Source organism: Zosterops lateralis (assembly GCF_965231275.1).
Source record: "Zosterops lateralis genome assembly, chromosome: 3".
Classification (NCBI taxonomy): Eukaryota; Metazoa; Chordata; class Aves; order Passeriformes; family Zosteropidae; genus Zosterops; species Zosterops lateralis.
This window is the reverse complement of record NC_139764.1, coordinates 54,162,065-54,183,524: the sequence shown is the minus strand read 5'-3', so window position 1 is coordinate 54,183,524 and position 21,460 is coordinate 54,162,065. Positions and strand designations below refer to the sequence as shown.

Here is a 21,460-nt window from a genome sequence, read left to right as displayed (position 1 = left end):
CCCCGCCGTTCCCGTAACCCTTTCCTTCCCGTAACCCTTTCCTTCCCGTAACCCTTTCCTTCCCGCCCGCTGCGGGAGGGGCGGGGAGCGGGCGGGGCGGATCCGGCCTCGCCCCGGCGGCCGTGCGGGCGCTGCCCGGCAGGGGGCGCTGTAGCCGCCTGCGCCGCTGCGCTGCGAGGAGCCCCCGCGTGTCCGCCATATTGGCGTCCGCGCCGCAGCCGCCGCGCGTTGTTCCTCCATCTCCTGCCGGCGCGGCCGCCCGGAGCCCGGCGCGGGAGGGAGGGGAGGAGGGAGGGAAAGGAACGCCGGCGGCGCCGGGCGGGAAGCGGGGCGAGGAGGAGACGGAAAGGAGCGGGGCCCGCGTTCCCCCGCGCCCGCCCCCTGCGCCACCCGCCATGGAGAGGAGGCCGGGCGGCCCCTGAGCGAGCAGCGCACGCACGCACGGACCGAGACTTGCCCCCGCCCGGCCCGGCCCGGCCCGGCCCGGCCGCCATCAGCGGAGAGAAGCCGCCCGGCTCCCGCCTCCGCCGCGACATGGAGGCTGTGAAAGCCTTTAACAGCGAGGTGTGTAACCCCCTGCCGGCGGCCTCCCCTCCTCGGGGCCGGAGAGCGGGCGGGGCCCCGGGGCCCGGCGCCTTCCCTGCCCCCTCCTCGTAGCGGGGAGGCTGCGGGAACCGGGGGAGCTCCGGGGGCCCAGCGGTGCGGGAGCGCTCCCGCAGGCCGGCCCGGGCTCCCCCCCCCCCCACGCTCGGGCGGGAAAGGGCCGTTGTCGCCGTCCCCGGAAAGCGGGAGGGCGGAGAGGGTAATGGAGACGTCCCCCTCCCCCCCGGCCTCTTCCGCCGTGAGGCTGGGGGCGGCTGGAGGGGAAGAATAGATCTGGCGGCGGGCTGGAGGAAGAGGAGGACGCGTGAGGAGGCCGAGGAGGAGGAGGAGAAAGAGGCCTGCGGTGGGGCGGGTGATGCCCGGCCAACTTCACGCAGCGGCCGAGGAGGCTGCGCTGGCGGCGGGGGGGTCCAGGCTCTCCGGGCACGGGGACTGTGCCCTTCCACGCCTTCCCTCGTCTCCTGCCAGCCTCTTCCTTCTCGCTAATTACGTGTGTATCCGAACCCCGCCAGCGCGCACTCCTAACACCTCGTGCGGCCGAGCTGTAATCTGGGGAGAGGAGTACAAAGGCATTGGAGGTTCCTCTCCGTGTTTAAGAGTCATATATTCGCAGTGGTCAGGATGGAAGCAGACATTCCCTACGTGCTGCACAGAGCTCAGATCCTGCACTCAGGCGCTGTGCAGAGAGCGGGCTGTGGCACCCAGGAACACATACATACATACATACAGGCTGAGGTGTTCGCACTGCACCTGGCTTCTCTTTTGTGCTGAGAGCTAATGTTTATTTTATTGCAAGATGGTTCTTGTGGCAGCTCTGCTTTGTTGCTCTCATTGTGAGAGTATCGTTTGTATTTTGAAGTTGATGTACTAGCAAGAAAAGCAAATACATGTTTTTCTTAGAAGTCCTACGTTTTACAAAGTAGTTTTTTACTTCTATTGACCTTGGGAAGTATCAGCTCTCGTTACAATGTATACTTCGGCAGACTGCTCACATACTGCAGCTCCCCGTTGCCCTCCCGCTGGCCCCAGCAGGGATGTGGTACGAGTTTAATGGTTTAAGTAATGCCGTTTCATTTGACCTGTGGTGGAACAGTGGCAACCATGTTGTTGTTTCTACAAGCACAGTAAGACAGATTTTTAAGATGAGCAGGAACTCTCCAGTAACCCGGGAGCAGTTGTACAGCTCTCATTGATGTGCAGTTCTAGGTGTTGCACTTTATGCAATTTGAATTCTTAAGTAGAAAAAAGCACGTTGTGGCCACTAGAAGACCAATAAACACTATAAACTTTCATTCCTATTTTATTATTTGATTGCCATGTGTGCTATGGTGTTATGTAGGGAAAAGGAAGAATCTGGTTACAAGAACAGAAGAACATAAGTTGTTCAGAACATTTTCCTTCTCTGTACCTATCAGTAGGAGCAGAACTTTTCTTCTTCATGTTGAAAAACAGCTTCTGACTGACTTCCTGAGCAGTGGGGTCTAAGTACTCTAAAAATAAGTCTGAGACTTAAGGTGGCAGCCCTGGTGAAGAGGAGAGCTTTAGATTATACCTTAAATTTTCTAAATGCTTAAAAATGGTAGACAGTAGGTTGTTGGAGAAGAAAATGCAGAAGATCTGACAATGTCTTTTTAACCAACTTATCTGCTATCTGTTATAAATAGCCAGCATCTCTGATTTAACCTCTGTCTGTATTTGAATGCTGGGCTACAATGATGGGAAGGTTCTAAAGATGCCATGACTAAATAACCCTGATCCTGGAAGTAAATGGTACCAGATTTGCTACAGTTAAAGAGTCTCAAGTGTCATTGCTGGCCACTCTTAATAAATCTGTACCCAGCACAGAACCGAACTTTAATTTAACTTCCTGTCATTTTCTCTGGTTTAACTTACCTATACACACTTTGCAATTTAGAGCTGTGAAATGATCACTAAATATTTGAATTAACTAAAGTGTATGAGTCTATATGATGCTGTTCCTGAATGGTTTTGATTAATTTACAAAATATTGATACTTCTTCACTTGTAAAATCCTGTTCTTTGTTTATATTATATTTTAAGGTCATATTAACCTCCAGAACTGACATCTGAGTCCTGTTTTAGAGTTTTTTGGCTTAAAATAGATGTAAATTAAATTTAGCAGCAGATGGGACAGAATAAATTGTATAAAAACTTTTACCATATTTTCTCTGATGCAGTTTGCATTCAGTTAATAATTTTACAACAGTTTATGTAACTTACTGGTGAAAACCAGATGACACTTTAGAAGGAACATTCCAATACATTTAAACACTCAAGTCTGTAGGTTGGGTACTTCTGGGGTTGATTTTTTTTTTGTTTGTTTTTTTAAAGGAAGGAGTTGTGTTTGGATTCTGCAGTGAAGCTAAAATAAAGGCAGCTCTCCATCTAGGGCCTACAGCTAACTCCAGAATTGTGTATGAGCTGAGCAATATCTTGTGTTGTAACTATCATATATGGCAGTCAGGATTGAGGTGCTTAAAATAGGCTTGTCATTAATTCGATTAGAAAGAAGAGTTTCAAGTTTATTTGACCAGGAACTACTGGAAATAATGGCAGTTATTGCAGAAAGCTGTTCAGTGTCTCGTGATGATAAGGTAGCACTGTCTGTGCTGTACCTAGTTGTATATATAAAATTAGCCCTAACATTTCAAGTCTTGGGAAAGTTAAATTTAAAGCTGAGAAATAATCAAGATCCTAAATAAAACATGCTCAGTATTGTTTTCATGTAATGATTGACATTTTCCTATTTGATTAAAACTGCTTGGCAACTGAAAACTGGAATAATATACAACTGACTTAGTACAGTGTTGAGATAATTGTCAATGTTTTGTACCACAGAGTTTATAATTTGCTACATTTGGCACCATGAAGGTTTACCACTGCAGAGCCATTTTCTTCTAGGCCTCAGTTCAGGCCCTGAGTTTTTTCAGAAAAGCACAAAATCAGATTCAAGAATAGGTCTTGACAGAAGAAAATTACTTAAGTATTTCAAGTTCTCTATATGTTCTCTAAAATGTATTTTGGTAAAGAGGAATTGAAATGGACTAGAGGCAAGCATGTGTATCCTCACAGTTCCAGTGCTCAGATGACACTGATTTAATTGCAGATGCATAGAATTAAAATTCAGTATTTGTTATGTAGTTGCCTCAGTGTTAAAGTCCTGTTGTCATGATCAGCTCTAGCTGGCCATTGTCACATTGCTTTCAGGTACTCTTCTTGAAGTTGGTTTTGAGTGCTGTACTCCACACAGTTTTCTTGCAATACTTGTCCTTTTTGCAGTGGCAAAGCAAATTATTTTTCGCTTTGTAATGTGAAGACTGTATGAAAAAAGAAAACCAATGGATGTTTTAATTCTAAAACACATTTAATTATTTTAAAATTTATTTCCATGTTAACGTGTAGAATAAATGTAAACAGCTTTACAGTCACATAAATAGTCACAGGATTGGAATTTATTTTAGGGGGAATGGAGATTGCAAATTCATTTTTAAGTAAAACACAAATGAAATATTTGAAGTTATGCTTTGTTTAGCCATATTAACTGCATTTGTAAGAATTAATAGAATCTTGAGAAGAGCAAATTCAACTTAAATATTTATTTCTTTAAAAATAGCAATAGTAATTAGTTGTTCTGTTTCAATTAAACATAGCATTTCTAATAATTTAAAGTTTATCAATATCTTTATTCACATATAGGCACACATCTCTTAATGGATGAGCTTCATCAAGTCCTGCTGTTCATGACGTTTACTGGTATTTTTGGCTTTGCATTCTCTTTGAAAACAAAACAAAAATCTCCTGCATAACTAGGCATGCTTTGGTCAAATCATTGAATATTTTCATTTTGAGTTGCTGAGACTGGTATTTGCACCTTTGATTTACAGCCATTTAGAAGGTTAGTAATGGTAAAAGCTGCTCAGGAGAGTTAGTGGCATATCTAGATTTGGAATGTACGTTGTTGAATCCAGTGCACAATAATTGTTATTGTCCAGTGCCACAAATTTCAGCTGTGTTTGTATTTGTCAGGCAATGCAGTATATTATGATGTTGGAGAGAACACTGAGAAAAGGATAATTGTATATTTTAAAAAAGGTAAAACAAAATAAGGCAATGCTGGTCCCTTGAAACTCCGGAATAAGAAAGTCATGTGTCTTCTGATTCTTTTCAGAAATGCCTTGTTCTCTTGGGCATGTCTTGTATGAAAAGCTCCATTTCTCTTGTTTGTACGGTCGGGTGCTGATACTTTCATGCATTCAAGGGAATTGAATAGAAAACTGTCATCATGAAGACTTGGAATATCCAGCATCTTAAAGTGGGATGCCCATAAACTGCTGTAAGGTTAAGATAGTGATTAATGTTTGTTTAAAGAGTGATGTCAGTTCCTGTGCCTTTTCTCTTCTAGAGTGTGAGAGTCATAATTAAAACTTTCTGCAGCATTGCCAGGTTGGTGTTCAGCTGTTATTGACAATGGTCTTTGCATAGTTCATCATAAAGTACACTGAGCTTTTGGTGTACATAGTGCTTTTGAGAGTCAAGAAAGATGATACATAAAGTAGCTATTGCTACTTTTGGATTCACTTATTCTGAAATTGGTCAGTGGTAGGGACATAGCAGATGCAGATAATTTACTGGTAATGCTGTTGTCTCTATACTTCATTTGCACTTCATATTATGTTGGCCACCTTTATCATAACAATTCTTTGGAAGGTATATTTTAAGAGTCAGCGAGGAAAATGACCCACATTTTAAATACTGAGCATTAGAGTATGGGGGCATAAAACTACAGAAGGCTAAACTAAATATTCTATTTCAGACTGCTTTATTTAAATGGAATATTTTAAGTCAACTAGGCAGGTTTTTTGTGAAAGAATGCCAGTTGATGCTAAAAAAAGCTAAATGATATGCCTCATAAAGATGCTAAATGGAGATTGATGCTGAATAACTGGGGAAAGTGGGAGAAAAAGGGATGCTTTATAAAATTAGCAGTCAGGGCTTTGATTACTGCAAGTAGATACTAGCAGTTATGTTAAGGAACAGTGAAAAGACACATAAGCTACTCCCTGTCAAGATATTTTTCTTGGATTCTGCTGCATGTTTCATGTTGGCCAAAGCACCTGACACATCTGCAGGGTATTTTTTTCCTAGCTGCTATGACAATGACAAAACCTGTTTTCTCTGTCACTGTGTTTTACTAGCCATAAAAAAGAGTATGACCTTCTTTCATATCCTCTGCTGTTTAAACGACTGCAGCTGTGATAAGTTTAAAGCATTCTTCTTTTTTGTTTATCTGATACCCCATTTATGGTCTGATACTTGTATATTTTATTGTAGCAATTGGCATGTAAGCTTCTGGTTTTCTTTTGTCTTTTGTTAGAAGAAAACGTATTATGTGCATCTGCATGCAGACATTCATACATCTGAAAAGTTGTTTCTGTTTTTCATTCTTAACCTCTGGGGTGGATGTGAATAATACCTTCCATTTTATTTTGCTGTATAATCCTTTAGTATTTTTTTTAAAAAAAAAAATTAATATCTATATGAATTCCCTTAAGATGCAACAAAATAAGTAAGAACTTGTTAGTTTCCTGTTTATTGTCAGGAGAATTAGGAGCAGTATCAGTGAAATGTAAGTAATTTTATTCTTTTTTTTTCCCAGCGAGAGCTGAACTTTGCTGGCTCTCAATAATTTTTTTTTAAAAGAGTATAGGGAAAGAAAGTCCTTTTCTCTTCAAGATACAGTAAATATTAAATTGATGTTCACCTGGTTAAATATCTCCATGTGTGCTGAATAAATATTTGCAATTTTAATATAACACTTTTAAATAATGATTTGACCTTTGATTTTCATCAGTGACAAAACCTTGACTTCTGGCCTTGTAAAGACATGCTCATGCAAGTGTGGGTTAAAGGCCCAAAATGTTAGGGTTTGGTTTTATTTTTGTGCATGTCTTGCTCAAGTACCTCATTTCTTTAGTGAAATGGTATAGGACTGATGTTGATAGGTTTTCAGTCTTAGATGCATAGACTTTAAATTTGTTCTTAAATTATGATCAAGATCAGATCCTTGTGAGCCTGGAGCATTTGTGTAGCTCTCCAGATTCTGCAAACTCTCTGGAGCTGTAATTGGACAATTAAAAGTATTGATCCTACTTGCTACTCATTTAGAGCAGCGAGCCATGTTACACTTTAAAACTAACGCCCTTCTGGACTATTATAATTTCAGATCCTTTGATTGTCACCTGCTAACCAAAATTATACCTGGGGCTACAGTCTTTGACAGAGTACTTGAAATTATCTTAACAAGTCTTGTTTGAATTTGCCACTATTTGAGTCATGCCCCATCCTTGGAAATGTTCCAGGCCAAGTTGGATGGGACTTAGAGCAGCCTGGGCTAGTGGTAAGTGTCCCTGCCCATAGCAGGGAGATTGGAACTATGTAACTTTTAAATTCCCTTCCAACCCAAACCATTCTATGACCAACAGTCTGTTTTCCTGTGGTAGTTGTAGAAATGGAGTCTAGTAATCCAAATGGCCTTCTTAAAGAAAATAAGCCATTCAGAAGAAATGTTTTGGATAAGGCAGGTTTAAAAAGATTTTACTTAAATTACTCCCATAAGAATATTAGGAAGAGGCCTTCCATTTTCTTGTCTGTAAAATTGGTTTATCCTTTTACCTCTGGACAGCCAGCAAAGGATTCAAAAGAGCCAGCACTCTGAGGCCTGGGAGAGTGGTGGTATATGCATCCAGAGTTCAGTGAGCTTGGCTTTGAAGAAAGTTCAAAAACAACTTCTGAAAAAAGCTCAAAACAATATTAGTCCTTGATCCTGTTGGGAACTTTTCATAACGTGCCATGTGTATTTCTATTCTTCCATTTTCTCACTTCTTTGCAGCTACTTTTCTGCAGTATTTCTTGGGGACACTGTCAACAGCAGTAGTTGGTTAGTAATTTTGTTAACCTTGTTCAGGAGCTGCTTCTACACTTTAGGGTACCTGTTCCTTAAGGCAAAACTGTGATGTCCAGTTACTGCTGGTAACTGTACTCATTTTACCTATTCTTGCCGTATGTACTGATCAAAAGGAGACATTTTTATAAATAGAATTTAAAATGATTTGTTAACATTTGGAGGAAGTAAGAAGAAATGAGTGCATTGTCACTGTGACCTTCTCTCTATCAGATTTATCCCCACCAGAAATGCATATTCCTTGTAATACCTGCTGTTCCTGTTGTTAGGCTTTTGGGAAGTGAGCTGGCATTTGTACGAAGGTGACTACTATGGATATACAACAACTTAACATTTTGTTTCCACTTCTTTTTTGCAAGAGTTTGCCTACATAACTTAGCTGGTTTTACTGGGTACAGTTTTTGATTGCATGAGGTTGTTCTTTTCTCCTGCCCTTGGTTATACGAGTGGGTGGCTGATGCTTTGACATTCAGAAATATAATGCACGTGTTTAATCTAATAAACTACGTGTGTGGAAGGTGAGGTTACCTTTGGTAATGTGTTTGCTGTTGATGGTTTTGAGGGTTGGCAGAGAGTGTTCCTATTTAAAATGAAGGCACAAAAGAAGGTGTGCCCCAAAGAGGAGTGGCAGAGCTGAGGTCCAGGAGGCAGTAGTAGCAAGGAATGGTGGTTTGGGTGGATGGTGGCTGAGCAATAAAACAGTGGAGGGTGAAAACACCTGAGAGGTTGAAGCCACCTATTTTTTGTAGCCTTGAGTTTTTTTGTATTATAAGATACTGTTTATAACATTAGTTTTGAAAGATTGAAGTTAATAGTGCTTTGTAAAAAATTCTAACAGCTGAACAAGGTGCACTGCCTTTATGCGAGGAAGTGAATAGCTGTCTTACATATTTGAATTGGAATTTATTATTGAAATAGCATGCATTTTTGGGAAAGGTAATTTAGAAGATCCATCATCTTGAGCGGTTCAGTCTAGGGCACTCAGTGTTTCCAAATAATTAGTTTAGACTTGAGTGGTGTTTCCTTACTTTTTTTTTCTTCTTCTTCATCTTCAGTATTTATTAGTTACTTTCAGAAACTTAAGTATAATTAATTAAATGCATTCTTTGCTTCCCACCCTATTGGTTTTTTTCTGTGAAGTGCAAATACTACAAATTGCTCTCACTATAAAACTCTTGCTTCAAAAATGTTGGCAGGACTTTATGGAGCTCTCAGTGCATAATTTATAAATTAGTACAATAGATAAAAATACAATTCTAATACTTTGCTAGTGATGTGGTTGCTGTTTTAAAAAGAGAGGTAATCATAAATGTTTTTGACTTCAGAGGGTAAGTCCAAAGAGCTTAGAATATATTAACTAGATTGTTGGAACCCAGTGGAAAGACCTGATCAAATCAAAGTCTTTCAGAATACTGAATCTCCTGTAGTATTAACAAAACAAAGCTGATTCATATGAAAAGAATAGCTTCAGATAACATGTTGATCTTCATAACTTGGTTACCAGATATGCAGTAGTAAGCACTTGCTTCTTAATTTTCACAAGAGTGAAGTGAAGCACTTAAACACTTAACAGGAGGTGAAGACTATTTATATGACAAATATATTGGTTGGAGAAATCCAATCTAGTACAAACTGTGATTATTTTTTAAATTTTGAATCATCAAGTTTCATTGTGAGTGCAGGGGCTCTAAGCTATATCCAAGGAGATATTTTGAAATCAACACAAGACAGTTTTTGTCATGAGCTCTAAAAACAGTTGGCAAAAATAACGTGTGAGTCTGTTTTTCAAAATGTTTAAGATCTGTTCATATATTTCATATCTCAAAATTGTAGAGGTGTCATTGTAGTTAAAGCTTCTCTAAGGCTTTTAACCCTGTGTTATGCCACACCTAACCAAACTAGTGCATTGGAACAAGGACAGAGGGTACTTCTCCAGTGTGGGCCCCAAGCTCACATCTGGAAATCTGTGAAGACTGACATTGTGACAGAAGCTGATGCGTTTTCCTCTTGATCTAGAATTAGCTATGTACTAGTGATAATATGTTAATGATGGAAATGAGCCATATGGCAGGAAAGATGAGAAAATTGCTTGAAGTTAAATGCTCCAGTTATTTCTCGTTTTCTTGTGTGATACTCTTATATGTATCTTTTGATCAATCCTTCCTTTATGTTACTGGGAGTTTAGGCATTGGTGAAGTGCTCACTCTTACCTACCTATTTCATTTGGTACATTTAGGTCTTTCTACACTTTTTGTTCTCATATAGCAAACACCCCAACTTGCTATGAAGAGAACAAGGGGAATTGTATTTTATGAGTTAAAAATGGCTAAGAGCAAGTGGAGTATGTTCTAGAGACTGTCCGAAGTAAGCATCTGTTTTGGAGTTGGGTGGAGTTCAGGAAAGTGGAGCCAAATCCAGGTGGTTTCTTTATATTCCAGTTTTATGTTCATATTTTTACAAAGCAGACTGTACCAAGAGAACTTAGAAGCCCTCTTTGAAAGGTTTAAAGCAAGTTGTAAACGGGCTGGTGGCTCAAATATGTAAAAAACTAGAATGGAATTTTGTCATTCCATCTCAAATTGTTTGGGTTCAGTAAACTTGAAAGTCATAATCATGTTTCCTTAAAACAAAAGAAGAAGAAGTGCTACACAAATGCAGTGGTGGTAACACCTGACTTCGTGTGCTTTTGTATCTGATGGGCTGGAGGGTTTGCTGCATTACCTTTGCATCTTCACTTAGTTGCTTGTGCAGTAGTTGGCATGAATATTTAAATGTCCTCTTTAAGCATTGTAGTGGTTTGAAAGCAAAACCAGTGAGAGACTACAAGTCAGAAATACAATTTAGTAGAAAGAAAGAAAAAAAAAAAGGTAAAATAAAAGAAATGCAGTAATACAAAAGCCCACTGACAGTCAGAACACAACCTGAGCAGGATGGTGGAAGCAGTCCAAATGAGGTGGTCTTCCTGAAGCAGTGATCCAGTAGAAAGGTCTGCTAGCTCTGGTCCTCTGGGAATACAGTGGGTAAATGCTGCCTGTGCTGTCCCAAATCCCAGATTATATCCAGGCGAGAATGCTTGGCTCCTCCCCCTGGGTGGAGCATCTCACAATGGGATGATGAGTCGTGCAGTGGGTCCTTGATGGCCCATTAAACAGAGATAACCCCTGGAGGGAGTTACCTGTGAGTCATGGGCAAGGCGTTAATGGGCCATTAGCAGAAGGCAGCCCAAAGGCAGGGGCTTGGGAAAACACTGCCCCACCTGGCTCCAACAGTTCACGAAGATGGGGCTAGAATACATACTTAGTGCACGTCCTACACTGAAAACCCAGGAGAAACATAAACAGTGGTGTGTGATGCAGCTGATGTGTAGGGAGGGGCTGAGATTTTCATGTGAGTGTCATTGGTTGCTTTCAATTTTTTTTTAAGGAACATGCACTTAAATATCAAGAAAATTGACTATTATTTTATATTTGTTAATTAAAACCACATGTCATGAACTTTGGTTTTGAAAAGAGTTGTATCAAGGTAGTTGCTGTTGTGTTGCAAGCTGCTCATTCTGTACTTTGTCAATGTTGAATTTTGGCTGCTCATCTTGGTTGATAACTGAAAGAACAGATTTTTATTTTTTTTTTCCCCAAACTGAAATACCTTACGTTGAAAGAAGCATCTGCCATTCTGGTCATCCTGCATGCACATCTATGGTATATATTCTAACATTTATATGCAGCACTGAGGGTAACAAAGTGCTGACAGGCTTTAAATAACAGTTCTCATAGGTAGGTCCTACTCAGCGTCAAGTTAAAATCCTACTCACTGGGATATGAGGGCATGCAATTTGAGTAACTTTTCCAAGAAATTAAATTTCATGAGGGTGTGTAAAATGTAACTTAGAAATTTGTTGATAAGTGTCCTTTTTTAAAAAGCAGTAAATGACAATACTCTTTTCTTGTTCTTCACAGTGTGATGATATTAATATTTAGTAAGCGATTCAGTGATTCTGTATTTCCAGTTGGATTTGATTTATTTTAATGCCATTGAAATATGAAAGAAATTAATTTATTAAGGTAGTATGTATTTGGCTTGACTTTTAAGTATTTATTTGGGGTTTTTTTTGCATTGAAATTGCAGATACTTGTTAGTATGTATGATGGCTGGTTAGTGTCATGTCATTAGCTGATATCTTTTTAATGTTGAGTCCTGGTAGCAGCCAGAGAAAACTGTAAAAATATTTCTGTGAAAGATTTGTAACTGGTATCCCTCACACTGACCATAATCTCATACTTAAGACATGAGCTGAGTCCTGATGTATCAGCATCAAAATGTTTATTCCCTTAGCTGCTGTATCAGTGTTACAGAGATTTGTTTGTGTGAATATCTGTTCCTTTGTATCTCATGAGACAAGGCTGTTCACAGCTTTCAAGCCTTCTAAAATTATGGCAAAATTATATGAAAAATATAATTTGGATGTGGCAGAGGTATAAAAAAAAGAATATATTATTTATGAAGCTTTTAAAATTTTAATAAAGTTAGTACTTCTTTCTATTTTTTATTCAAAGTTTTGGTACAGGAACAGCTGTCTTGTTCTTTTGCCTATTGAATAAGAGCTTTGAAAGATGTTGGAATTAAGTCCTGGGCTTTGTAGAAGTGCAATGTGCCATTGCTTTTGTCAGATATGTGTAGTAACTTGCTCTGCCCATCCTCAGAGGATGTAAATTCATGTGCTTGATGTCTGGTCTTCACCTGAGGTGCTTTAGGCTGTATCTTACAGCGTGTAGTACTGCCTTGTAAACTATACCTGTGTGCACTAGAGTTTGCTTTTTACAGGTATTTACAGTAGATTTCACTATAAGTACTTCTTTAATTATGAATGTAATGATAAAACTATTGTTTGCAATAGTGGATGATGAAAATTTGAAATAATCTGATAAATTCCCTGATTTTCAGTAAGCCTTCTCCTGAAGACCACTTTTCTTAACATAATTATAACAAAAAAATACAGAACAAAAATTCACTGCTTTATGTAGGGCATCAACCTGATCTTTTGCATTTCCCCCCAGTCCCAACATATAATTCATATAGCTCATTAGTTCTTCGAGCAAACCTGTATTTTCTTTCCCAAAGTTTGGAAAGAGGACCTGGTTTATTTAAAATCATATTGAGGAAAATTAGTATTAACAACGCTGTTAACCTTTATGTACACTGGAATATGGCCTTGTATGTAGTGTCTTAGCTCTCCCCATCATTACTTTTTGCTGTACAAATCATTATACTGGTTTATCAGATAGAGGAAAGTACAGAATTGTGAATATAGTTAACTGGCTTTAACTGCTGGTCTGATCTTGATACATAGATGCACATTTTTGTAGGAAAGAGACAATCTTAGAAACCACTTTTAGCACTATTACTTTGATCATCTTTAAGACTTCTAATGCTATCTGTGTAATAAGCTGTTATGTGCTTTACATGGACATTTGGCTGTCATCTGATTCTTACTTTGCAAGAATATGACCCTGGGAATTACTTTCATTGAGACAGATTAGGATTTGTAACAAGTACATCTTTGTGGACTAATTTTGTCCTGAAGTGCCATTCAGATTCAGATCTTCCCTGTAAGATTTTCCTGTGATTTATATTCAGCATTTAATTAAACATGCTCATTTCTATCAAAGGTTTATTTGATTGTCCCCCACCTATTTATCAAAATGCCAGTGTGTGTAGGACATGGTTGGATGGAATCATCGTACAGGAAACCAGCAAAACAATTTCCCCCCACAGACATTCACTGTTAATTTTATCTGGTGTTTTCTTCAGCTTAAATGGGCTCAGAAGATTAATGTTCATTTGTATTTTGAAGTTTCCTGTATTGTTTGCCATGTGTTTGGAGCTGAGCATGTTCAGTCACCTAGAATGCTTGAGGCAGGCAGAACAGTCTTGTCCACGACTTTCTAGAATAAACTGATAGATCATTAGATGGCCACTGACATTGCAATCAAACAGTATGCTACTGTTAAGTGTATTGTCTTGAAAAAAACCACTGGGGTTTTTTACAGTAACTTGGAAGTACTCTCTTTACTTTTTCTCGTAGAGGAAAATAAAATTATTCCCAAAAGATCATATGAGAATCATGCATTAATGCTCTGACTTCATTATTTCAGGTTTTTTCAAAACCTGAGGTAACAGTTTGAAAATGGTTTACCTTACCAGTACAGTCAGACTCCTTGTGACTTGTCATTGGTTGTGAAACTCTTGCCTCATCCCCTCTTGTTCTTCCCTCTGCATTCTGGAGAATTTTAGTCTTTGTTCCTTCCTTGTCCTTGTGTGATAATGCCATCTACATTTAGAGAGGAAATGTTTCGTCTTTAATTTTCTGAATAATGTGCCATAGTTCAAGAACAGACAGCACAAAACAAAACTTAGTGTAAATTTTTAATGTATATTTGCAGGTTTGTTATTTTTTTAAATCAGGGTTTAACCTTTTGGTTTATTTTAAGTCAGTCCATCTTAACTGAAGCAGCATTCACCCAGATGTTGTGTTTGTGTTGCAGTGACTGCTTAGGAGAGTTTTTGTATCAGAGTGACTCTTGGGTGAATACATAGATCACTGGAGCAGTGCCCTTTTCTGGGCAAATATCAGGAGGCTGTTTCTTCTCTCTAAGTGATAGGATAGATGGGAGATAAATTTTGGTTTGATTGACATCAGCATATTCTTTTTTTCTGCTGCAAAGTCAGTTACTAAAAGAATAGGAAAAATAACTTGTAAGTGGGTTTTTAAATTAGGTTCTATTGTGTATGTGCATCATCAGGAGGTAATAGATGTACAGTGTTTGAGAGAAATTTTAAGTGTACATTTTAAAAAGAGACACCACACTCTGTGGTACTTCCCACAGCAATGCCTCAGATTTCAACAGCAAATGTCTGTACTTGGTGCAAAAATATTCACTTTGCAAATCCTTACAACAAGAAAGTTAGGAGGATAACTAGAAAAAAAACAGTTTAGTCAGTGGTCAAATATCTTTCAGTAGTAATCAGACATTTAAAGATACTGATAAGTTTTTGCCTTTGAGGAAATGTTTCATATGAGTTGATGTATATCCAGAAAAGCAGTAAGTGGCTGATAAATGGAAGATTTTTCATAATTCACACAATCATATGGTAGCTCAGCTCTAAAAAATGTTTTTCTGAAGTTTACATGTGGGTTTCTGTCTGCTCACTTTCTTTGTTCTTCCAGCTTGTAAATGTGAACTAGCCTGTTTCAAAACCTCTGAAACTTTTGGTTTTATCTAGCACTTGAAGATTACAGTGTTTCACTTTCAACCCTCTGAAATGAACTGTATTTCTACTGTGAAAAAAAATGCAGCTGCTTGATGTGATAAGGCTCGAACTTCATTTGAATAAGACCTTTTAAATGGAGAGCTACATTTTATGCTAACATACAGATAGCTGACTGTATTTATACAGTTATTTAAAAGAGAGGGTGCATTTCATTATGGTATCAGGGCATAGACTTAGCAAGTTCATGGTGACAGTTTAGGTTCTGAGTCAGTTCCCTCTGGGGTATGCCAGAGCTGCCCTTCCAGGCTAAGGACAACCACACTGGGCAGTTTGGAACCACATGCACCATCCTGATTCTTGCTCTCTCCCTGCTCATCTCATGTGGTGAGGATGCTCCTCAGGTGAGGAAGATCCATCCCAGCTGATCTTCACTACTGAGGTTGTATTGATATATGCCTCTCCTTTGTAATCCTGTTCATCAGCTGAAGAACCTTTGTTCTTCACTTGAAAGCTTCTCCATGGTTTTAGTTATCCCTGATGATTTCATGCCAGCCTTGGAGATTGTACAGTTGAGAGTGCCCTGTAGGTTAGTACTGTTGCCTAAATAATATGGGTCTGAATGTTCATTTACTGCTGAGATTCTTCTGGTTTACTCTTGAGTTGATATCTTCAGTACAATCTCTCATGTATCAGCAGATCTCTGGTGAATGGCAATAGCCAGCTTCAAAGCCAATGTCCACTGCTTCCTGTGTACTTGGTCTTAATTTGTCTGCCCGATTATTGCTTGGTAGTGTCACCAATTTTCTCTTTCAGCTTTTGACAGTCTGACTTTATCCTAACCAGAATAGAGGTGACAGCAGGCACAAGTGGGTTCTGTTGGGACTTCCCTTTACCGTGCACCAAATGACTGTTCATTCAAATTGTTTGCTGGCTGTATTGAAGGAGTAATTGGTTGGGTTATTTGTCATGCAAGGGCCTGTTTAGGAAAGCTTAGTTTCTTGGGAGCCTTTCCTGAGAGATCTTTGGTAAATGTGTTTTGGTGGTCCAGTTGGTCTTATATCAGTGATTTCTTACTGTGCTCATGGAGTCTTTCAGAGAAGAACAATATACTGAGATGTGGCTTTTCCTTACAACAGCTGCATGGAATTATCTGTATCCCCACTAATTCTTTCATTTTGATTAATTAATGGGATTTTTTTCTGATACAAACATTTAACCTAACTGATCCATTGTTTCCTAATTCTCCCCTTGAACTCCTGTCAGGAATTCATCTTGCTTTTCCTGTCTTTCAGAGCTGTAAGATTGAGACTGTTTTAAATGAGAGTTCATGAATCATAGCTAGCTACCAAGTCTTTCATTCTTGAGTTCTGTTCTAATACTTTGTTATTTTTCACATTGTGAGCTTTTTTACCTTCTTGTAAACACACTTCAAGAGAATTCTGGTGTGAGATCAGCTTTTTTTTAGTGTGTAGATTAAAAAAAAAAAAAAAAAGGAGTGGTGGGGGATGGTGTCTTTTTCTGTAGGGCTTTATCTCTTATGAGTCCTCCTGTAAGTGCTGATTGTCCTGGACAAGCACTTAGTAGGTTTGCTATTCCTTCTCTCTTCTGCAAAGCACTGGTTTTCATGCTTTCTCCTGTTTGTGTCTCAAACTTGATTGCACTGTCTTGCATGTCCATTACCAGCCAGACTTTATGGTCACTCTCACTCCTCCCCATCCCTTTGAATTTTACTACTGATTTTCTCAAGTGTATAATTTTATTTCAGGGAGTTTTCCTTGACTTTACTATTTAGTCATGATACTTTTTTTCCCCCTGCTTATTTTAAAGACTTCTTTTATGTGAGGGCAAGCCGTTACCTTCTGCAAATGAGCATGAGCGTCTTACAGAACTAAGGCACTGGTCCTAGAGAGCAAACTGGTTTAGCTAAACATCTGTAGGAAAGGGCATACAGGAAAAATTAGCTAGGCTATAAACACAATTTTTTAAAATAATACGTGTGTCTTTAACTCCTTATTCTTTGAATTCCAAGTGTCTTAAAAGAAGCATCTATGCTGGAAAAACAGAAGTTTTCTTTACTAGAGAGGCAACCAAGTCTTGCTTCTCTAGTCAGCCTAGCAGTAATTGAAAATGGGTCTGGTGGATGGACTGTTTGATGGATGAGGAGCTGGCTGGATGTCAGCATCCAAAGAGTTGTAGTTAGTGGCTACAGTGCCCAAGTGGGGACCAGTATGAAGTGGTGTCCACACTGGGATTGATACTATTTAATATCTTCTTTGATGACATAGACAGTGGGATTGAGTGCAAGCCCAGCATTGTGGTGCAGTTGATACATTTGAGGGATGATATCCAGAAGGAGCCTGACAGGCTTGAGGAGAGAGCACATGCAAAGTTCGTATTGAACAAGGCCAAGTCTGTGATCCTTCTGCACATGGGTCAGGGCAATCACCAGTCTTTCTGAGTGAATAAACTTTTCACAATGAAATATTTTGTAGTAAATTAAAAGCCTGTTAAAGACAATTAAGGAATAATAATTTGTGAAGAGTTGTTTCTTTTCTTGGCTTATTTCAGGTACTAATTTTGGGATCTGCATGGTTTTTAAATGGCTGTTAAAATCTGTAACAGATGTATCTGTTGTCCAAAATGTCTCTCTCGACAGAAGTGCTGTTTTAGTCTTTTTATTGATTCCCTTCCACCATCACCTTTCCCTCTTGAATTATCAGTCCTTAATGCTAAATTTGCCTCTTTGCTACCTGGAATAAAGTATTGGGATGTTGGCAACAGCCCATGTTATCCTGTTGGCTTTTGGCATATTCCTGGTAAGTGGTGCTAAGATACCTGACTGCAGACAGCCAGTGTCTCGGAGTCAGTCGTGTGCAACTCTTGCTTGTTTCCCAGCACTGAGTAGTGGCTTCCTTGATACTTCACACTGCCCCATTAGGGCCCAGATTGTTTCAAAGCTGATGGCCTGGTCAGGTGTGGGCCCTGTGAGTACCTGTGTGAGTCAGTGGTTCTCTCTCCTTACAGTTGTGTGTGTTGCAGGTGAAGGAGCTCCTGTGCCAGGCTCATCTGGGACTGTTTCTATATTGGTTGGCTTCTTGAATCTAGGCTGATTTCACATTTGCTCTTGTACCTTTAAATTACTGTAATTACTGTTTTGGGCTTGGAAATGCTGACCAGGACTAATCAAAATGACTCTACTAAGAAACAGTATATAAACAAAAAGCCTCTGATGCTGTAGTGTTCCCGGAAGTAGTTTAGCTGTAGTTGCACAACATCCAGCCAAACAGTAGGCAGCATGAGTGATTACATTTTGGTGATTACCTATGAGTAACTGGAAACTGAACAGTGAGCTGTAAAGCTTACTGTCTCCCACAGCACAGTCCTGGATAAGCTGGCAGCCTGGGGCTTGGACAGGAGCACTCTTTGCTGGGTTAGGAACTGGCTGGATGGCCGGGCCCAGAGAGTGGTGGTGAATGGTGCTGCATCCAGCTGGGGACAGTCACCAGGGGTGTCCCTCAGGGGTCTTTGCTGGGCCAGCTCTGTTCAATATTTTCATTGATGACATGGATGAGAGTATTGAGTCTTTCATGAGTAAATTGACAGTAAATTACACTAAGCTGGGAGTATGTGTCAATCTGTTGGAAGGGCTCTCCAAAGAGACCTGGAATGGTTGGATGAATGGACTGAGTCCAATAGGATGAAGTTTAATAAGTGCAGGTGCCAAGTCCTGCACTTTGGCCACAATAACCCCCTGCAGCGTTACAGGCTGGGGATGGTGTGGCTGGGCAGTGCCCAGGCAGAAAGGGACCTGGGGGTGCTGGTGACAGCAGCTGAACATGAGCCAGCAGAGTGCCCTGGTGGCCAAGAGGGCCAATGGCATCCTGGCCTGGATCAGGAATGGTGTGTCCAGCAGGAGCAGGGAGCTCATTCTTCCCCTGTACTGGGCACTGGTCAGGCCACACCTGGAGTGCTGTGCCCAGTTCTGGCCCCTCAGTTTAGGAAGGACATTGAGACACTTGAGTGTGTCCAGAGGAGGCAACGAGGCTGGAGAGGGGCTTGGAACACAAACTGTGTGAGGAATGGCTGAGGGTGCTGGGGGTGTTTAGCCTGGAGAAAAGGAGACTCAGAGGTGACCTCATCCCTCTCTACAACCTCCTGAAAGGTGCCTGTAGCCAGGTGGGGGTTGGTCTCTTTCTCCAGGCAGCAACTGACAGAATGAGAGGACACAGTCTTAAGCTGCACCAAGGGAAATACAGGTTGGATATTAGGAAAACGTTTTTTACAGAAAGGGTAATAAAGTATTGGAATGGTCTGTTCAGGGAGGTGGTGGAGTCACCATCCCTGGATGTGTTTAAAAAAGACTGGATGTGGCACTTGGTGCCGTGGTCTGGTTGAGGTGTTGGGGCTGGGTTGGACTCAATGATCTTGAAGGTCTCTTCCAACTGAGTGATTCTGTGAAAAAAGAGAAGAAACTGATTGGAGACTCTTGGGGTTTTGCCTCTCTTCTCTCTTTCCCCCATAGTGGTGAAGAGCATTCATATGCCTACGTTTTAAAAATGTATTGCTTTTTGTAGTATGAGCAGCACGTAAATAATTCAGAATATTTTGCAACAGCAATTAGCATTAGTAAGAAGTAGTAACAGTTGTTTTAAAAGTGGATGTCTAGCTGTGAACTGGTTATAATTTCACAGTTTTAATGGAAATCCTTTCAAGCTGAGAAGACACACACTTATGCTTGGACAAACCAATTTTTTTCACTTTTTGTTTTGACAGCTCTAGGAGGTTTTGGTTAAAAGTGGTTTTGACAGGAAAGGATAGAAAAAAGAATCTCATGTTTGCAAGGAGAACAAATCCTTGTTTCTTGGAAACTCAAGTGTGATAACGGAATATCTGCTTGTTACCTTCAATGATAAATTATTATAAGCAACTTGGGAAGCATGACTTATATTTAAGCCCTTTTGACTGTGTGATCCTGTTCACTCTTACAGTTTGCTTTATAAAGTATAAACAATTCTGAACTATGTTTTCTGAGCCAGCAGCTTGCCTCAAATTGAGCAAATATTAGGTAGTTAAAAATATTTTAAATATCTGTATGGGTTCATTATATTGCATTTCTCAGGCTGTATAGGATAGGAGAGGGGTTTTGATGTTGTTTCTGTTTCACTTACTGTTTTATAGAAGAACTCCAATTCTTCCTGTCTCTAGGAAGGAAATAAAAATTTGGTTATGGATGATCATTCCTATTATCAGAACTCCAATTTTGAACTAATGCGCTTTTAAACATGTGTTGTAAACAAAAATAGAATGTAAGTCAAGAATTCTGTTAAATCTGGTTTGATGTTTTGTGTCTGCTCTTTTTCTATCTGAAAGTAGCAAATATCAGCCAGTCTCTTGTCTTATAACACTTAGAGCTGAAGGAGAAAAGAACAGCATTTTGTTCAAAATCATATATTGTGGGTAATCAGAGATTTACACAGCAAGTAAATAGCCTTGGGAAGTAGTTGCTTCTAATTACAGCCCATCAGTCATAGCTGTGAATTTAGTTAGTGCAAAGTTTCACTGTGCAGCAAATTTCTGATAAATACCTCTCATGCTGGATTGCTTTGGCTGGGAAATGTATGTACCAGTCAAATGAACCGAGTTAATACTGCATCCAGGGAGAACATTGTTGCAAAACTCCACTACTGGTGTGCTGTGGTTGTTTTGCTGGTTAGATATTAGTGAAGTTAAGACTCTCGCCTTGAAATTGAGAACACAGCTGGATTTTTGCTTAAGTGATATATTCTGTAATACTACTTTCCTGAGTTAATGCAGTGACTGAATGAAGTCTATACTTTTTTACAGTCTGTTTTAAGTGTCAAAATTGCTAAATACTCATGCTCGCTGGGCTTGATTGTGTTGTTGTTTGTCTGTTTGTTTAATGGAAGATGAGATGACCTGATTCAGCAGGCATATGATGGTGAATATACTAAGTTAAGGTCTTGATACACTTCCATAAAAGTATTCAAATATATCAATGTCTTTGCCCTGGAAAACTTAAAAAGAGCTACCATATTGGCATGGTGGAAGTATTTATTTTGTAATTTCACCTGAAATTTCTCCAGTTTTTAGTGGTGGTAAAGCTATGTGTATATATAGGCACCATTGCCAAGAAAAATCTGCTCTCCTTTAAGCATTTTGAATCTTACATTATGTTATTGAGCTTTTCTCTTTTTTTTGTCCTCCAGTGGGAATGTCTTTGCTTGCTTAATACATAAAATCTACTGAAAATTAAAAATTGTTAATCCTTATGGAAAAATGGTGTATTCTGCTTACGACTTCAGATTATATTTCTGATTTTTTTTCTTGCAGTTGTACTCGCTAAATGATTATAAGCCACCCATTTCTAAGGCTAAAATGACACAGATCACCAAGGCAGCAATCAAGGCTATAAAGGTATGAAATAAGTTAACTTCTTTTACATTTCTCATATATGTCAAAATAATTTCATGAAACAGTCTAAAAAATATGGTCCAGAATTTTCCACCTCCCCTGTGTGTACAATTTCCAAGTTATGATCATATGTGATAGTTGGGAATGCAGCAGAAGGCTAAAAGTGTGGTGTGA

At 39.7% G+C, this 21,460-nt stretch overlaps 1 protein-coding gene across 3 annotated transcripts in view; it reads left to right on the top strand.

Annotated features, from left to right (window-relative positions):
- The first annotated feature begins 333 nt into the window (after positions 1–333).
- Positions 334–21,460, top strand: part of SCAF8 (SR-related CTD associated factor 8) — an 87,958-nt gene continuing 66,831 nt past the window's right edge. For all 3 annotated transcript variants that reach the window (XM_083857998.1, XM_083857999.1, XM_083857997.1), the window contains exons 1-2: positions 334–564; positions 21,206–21,289. In XM_083857998.1, coding sequence (XP_083714124.1) covers positions 535–564; positions 21,206–21,289 — 114 coding nt within the window. In that variant the 5' untranslated portion in view covers positions 334–534. The remainder of the gene's footprint in view (positions 565–21,205; positions 21,290–21,460) is intronic.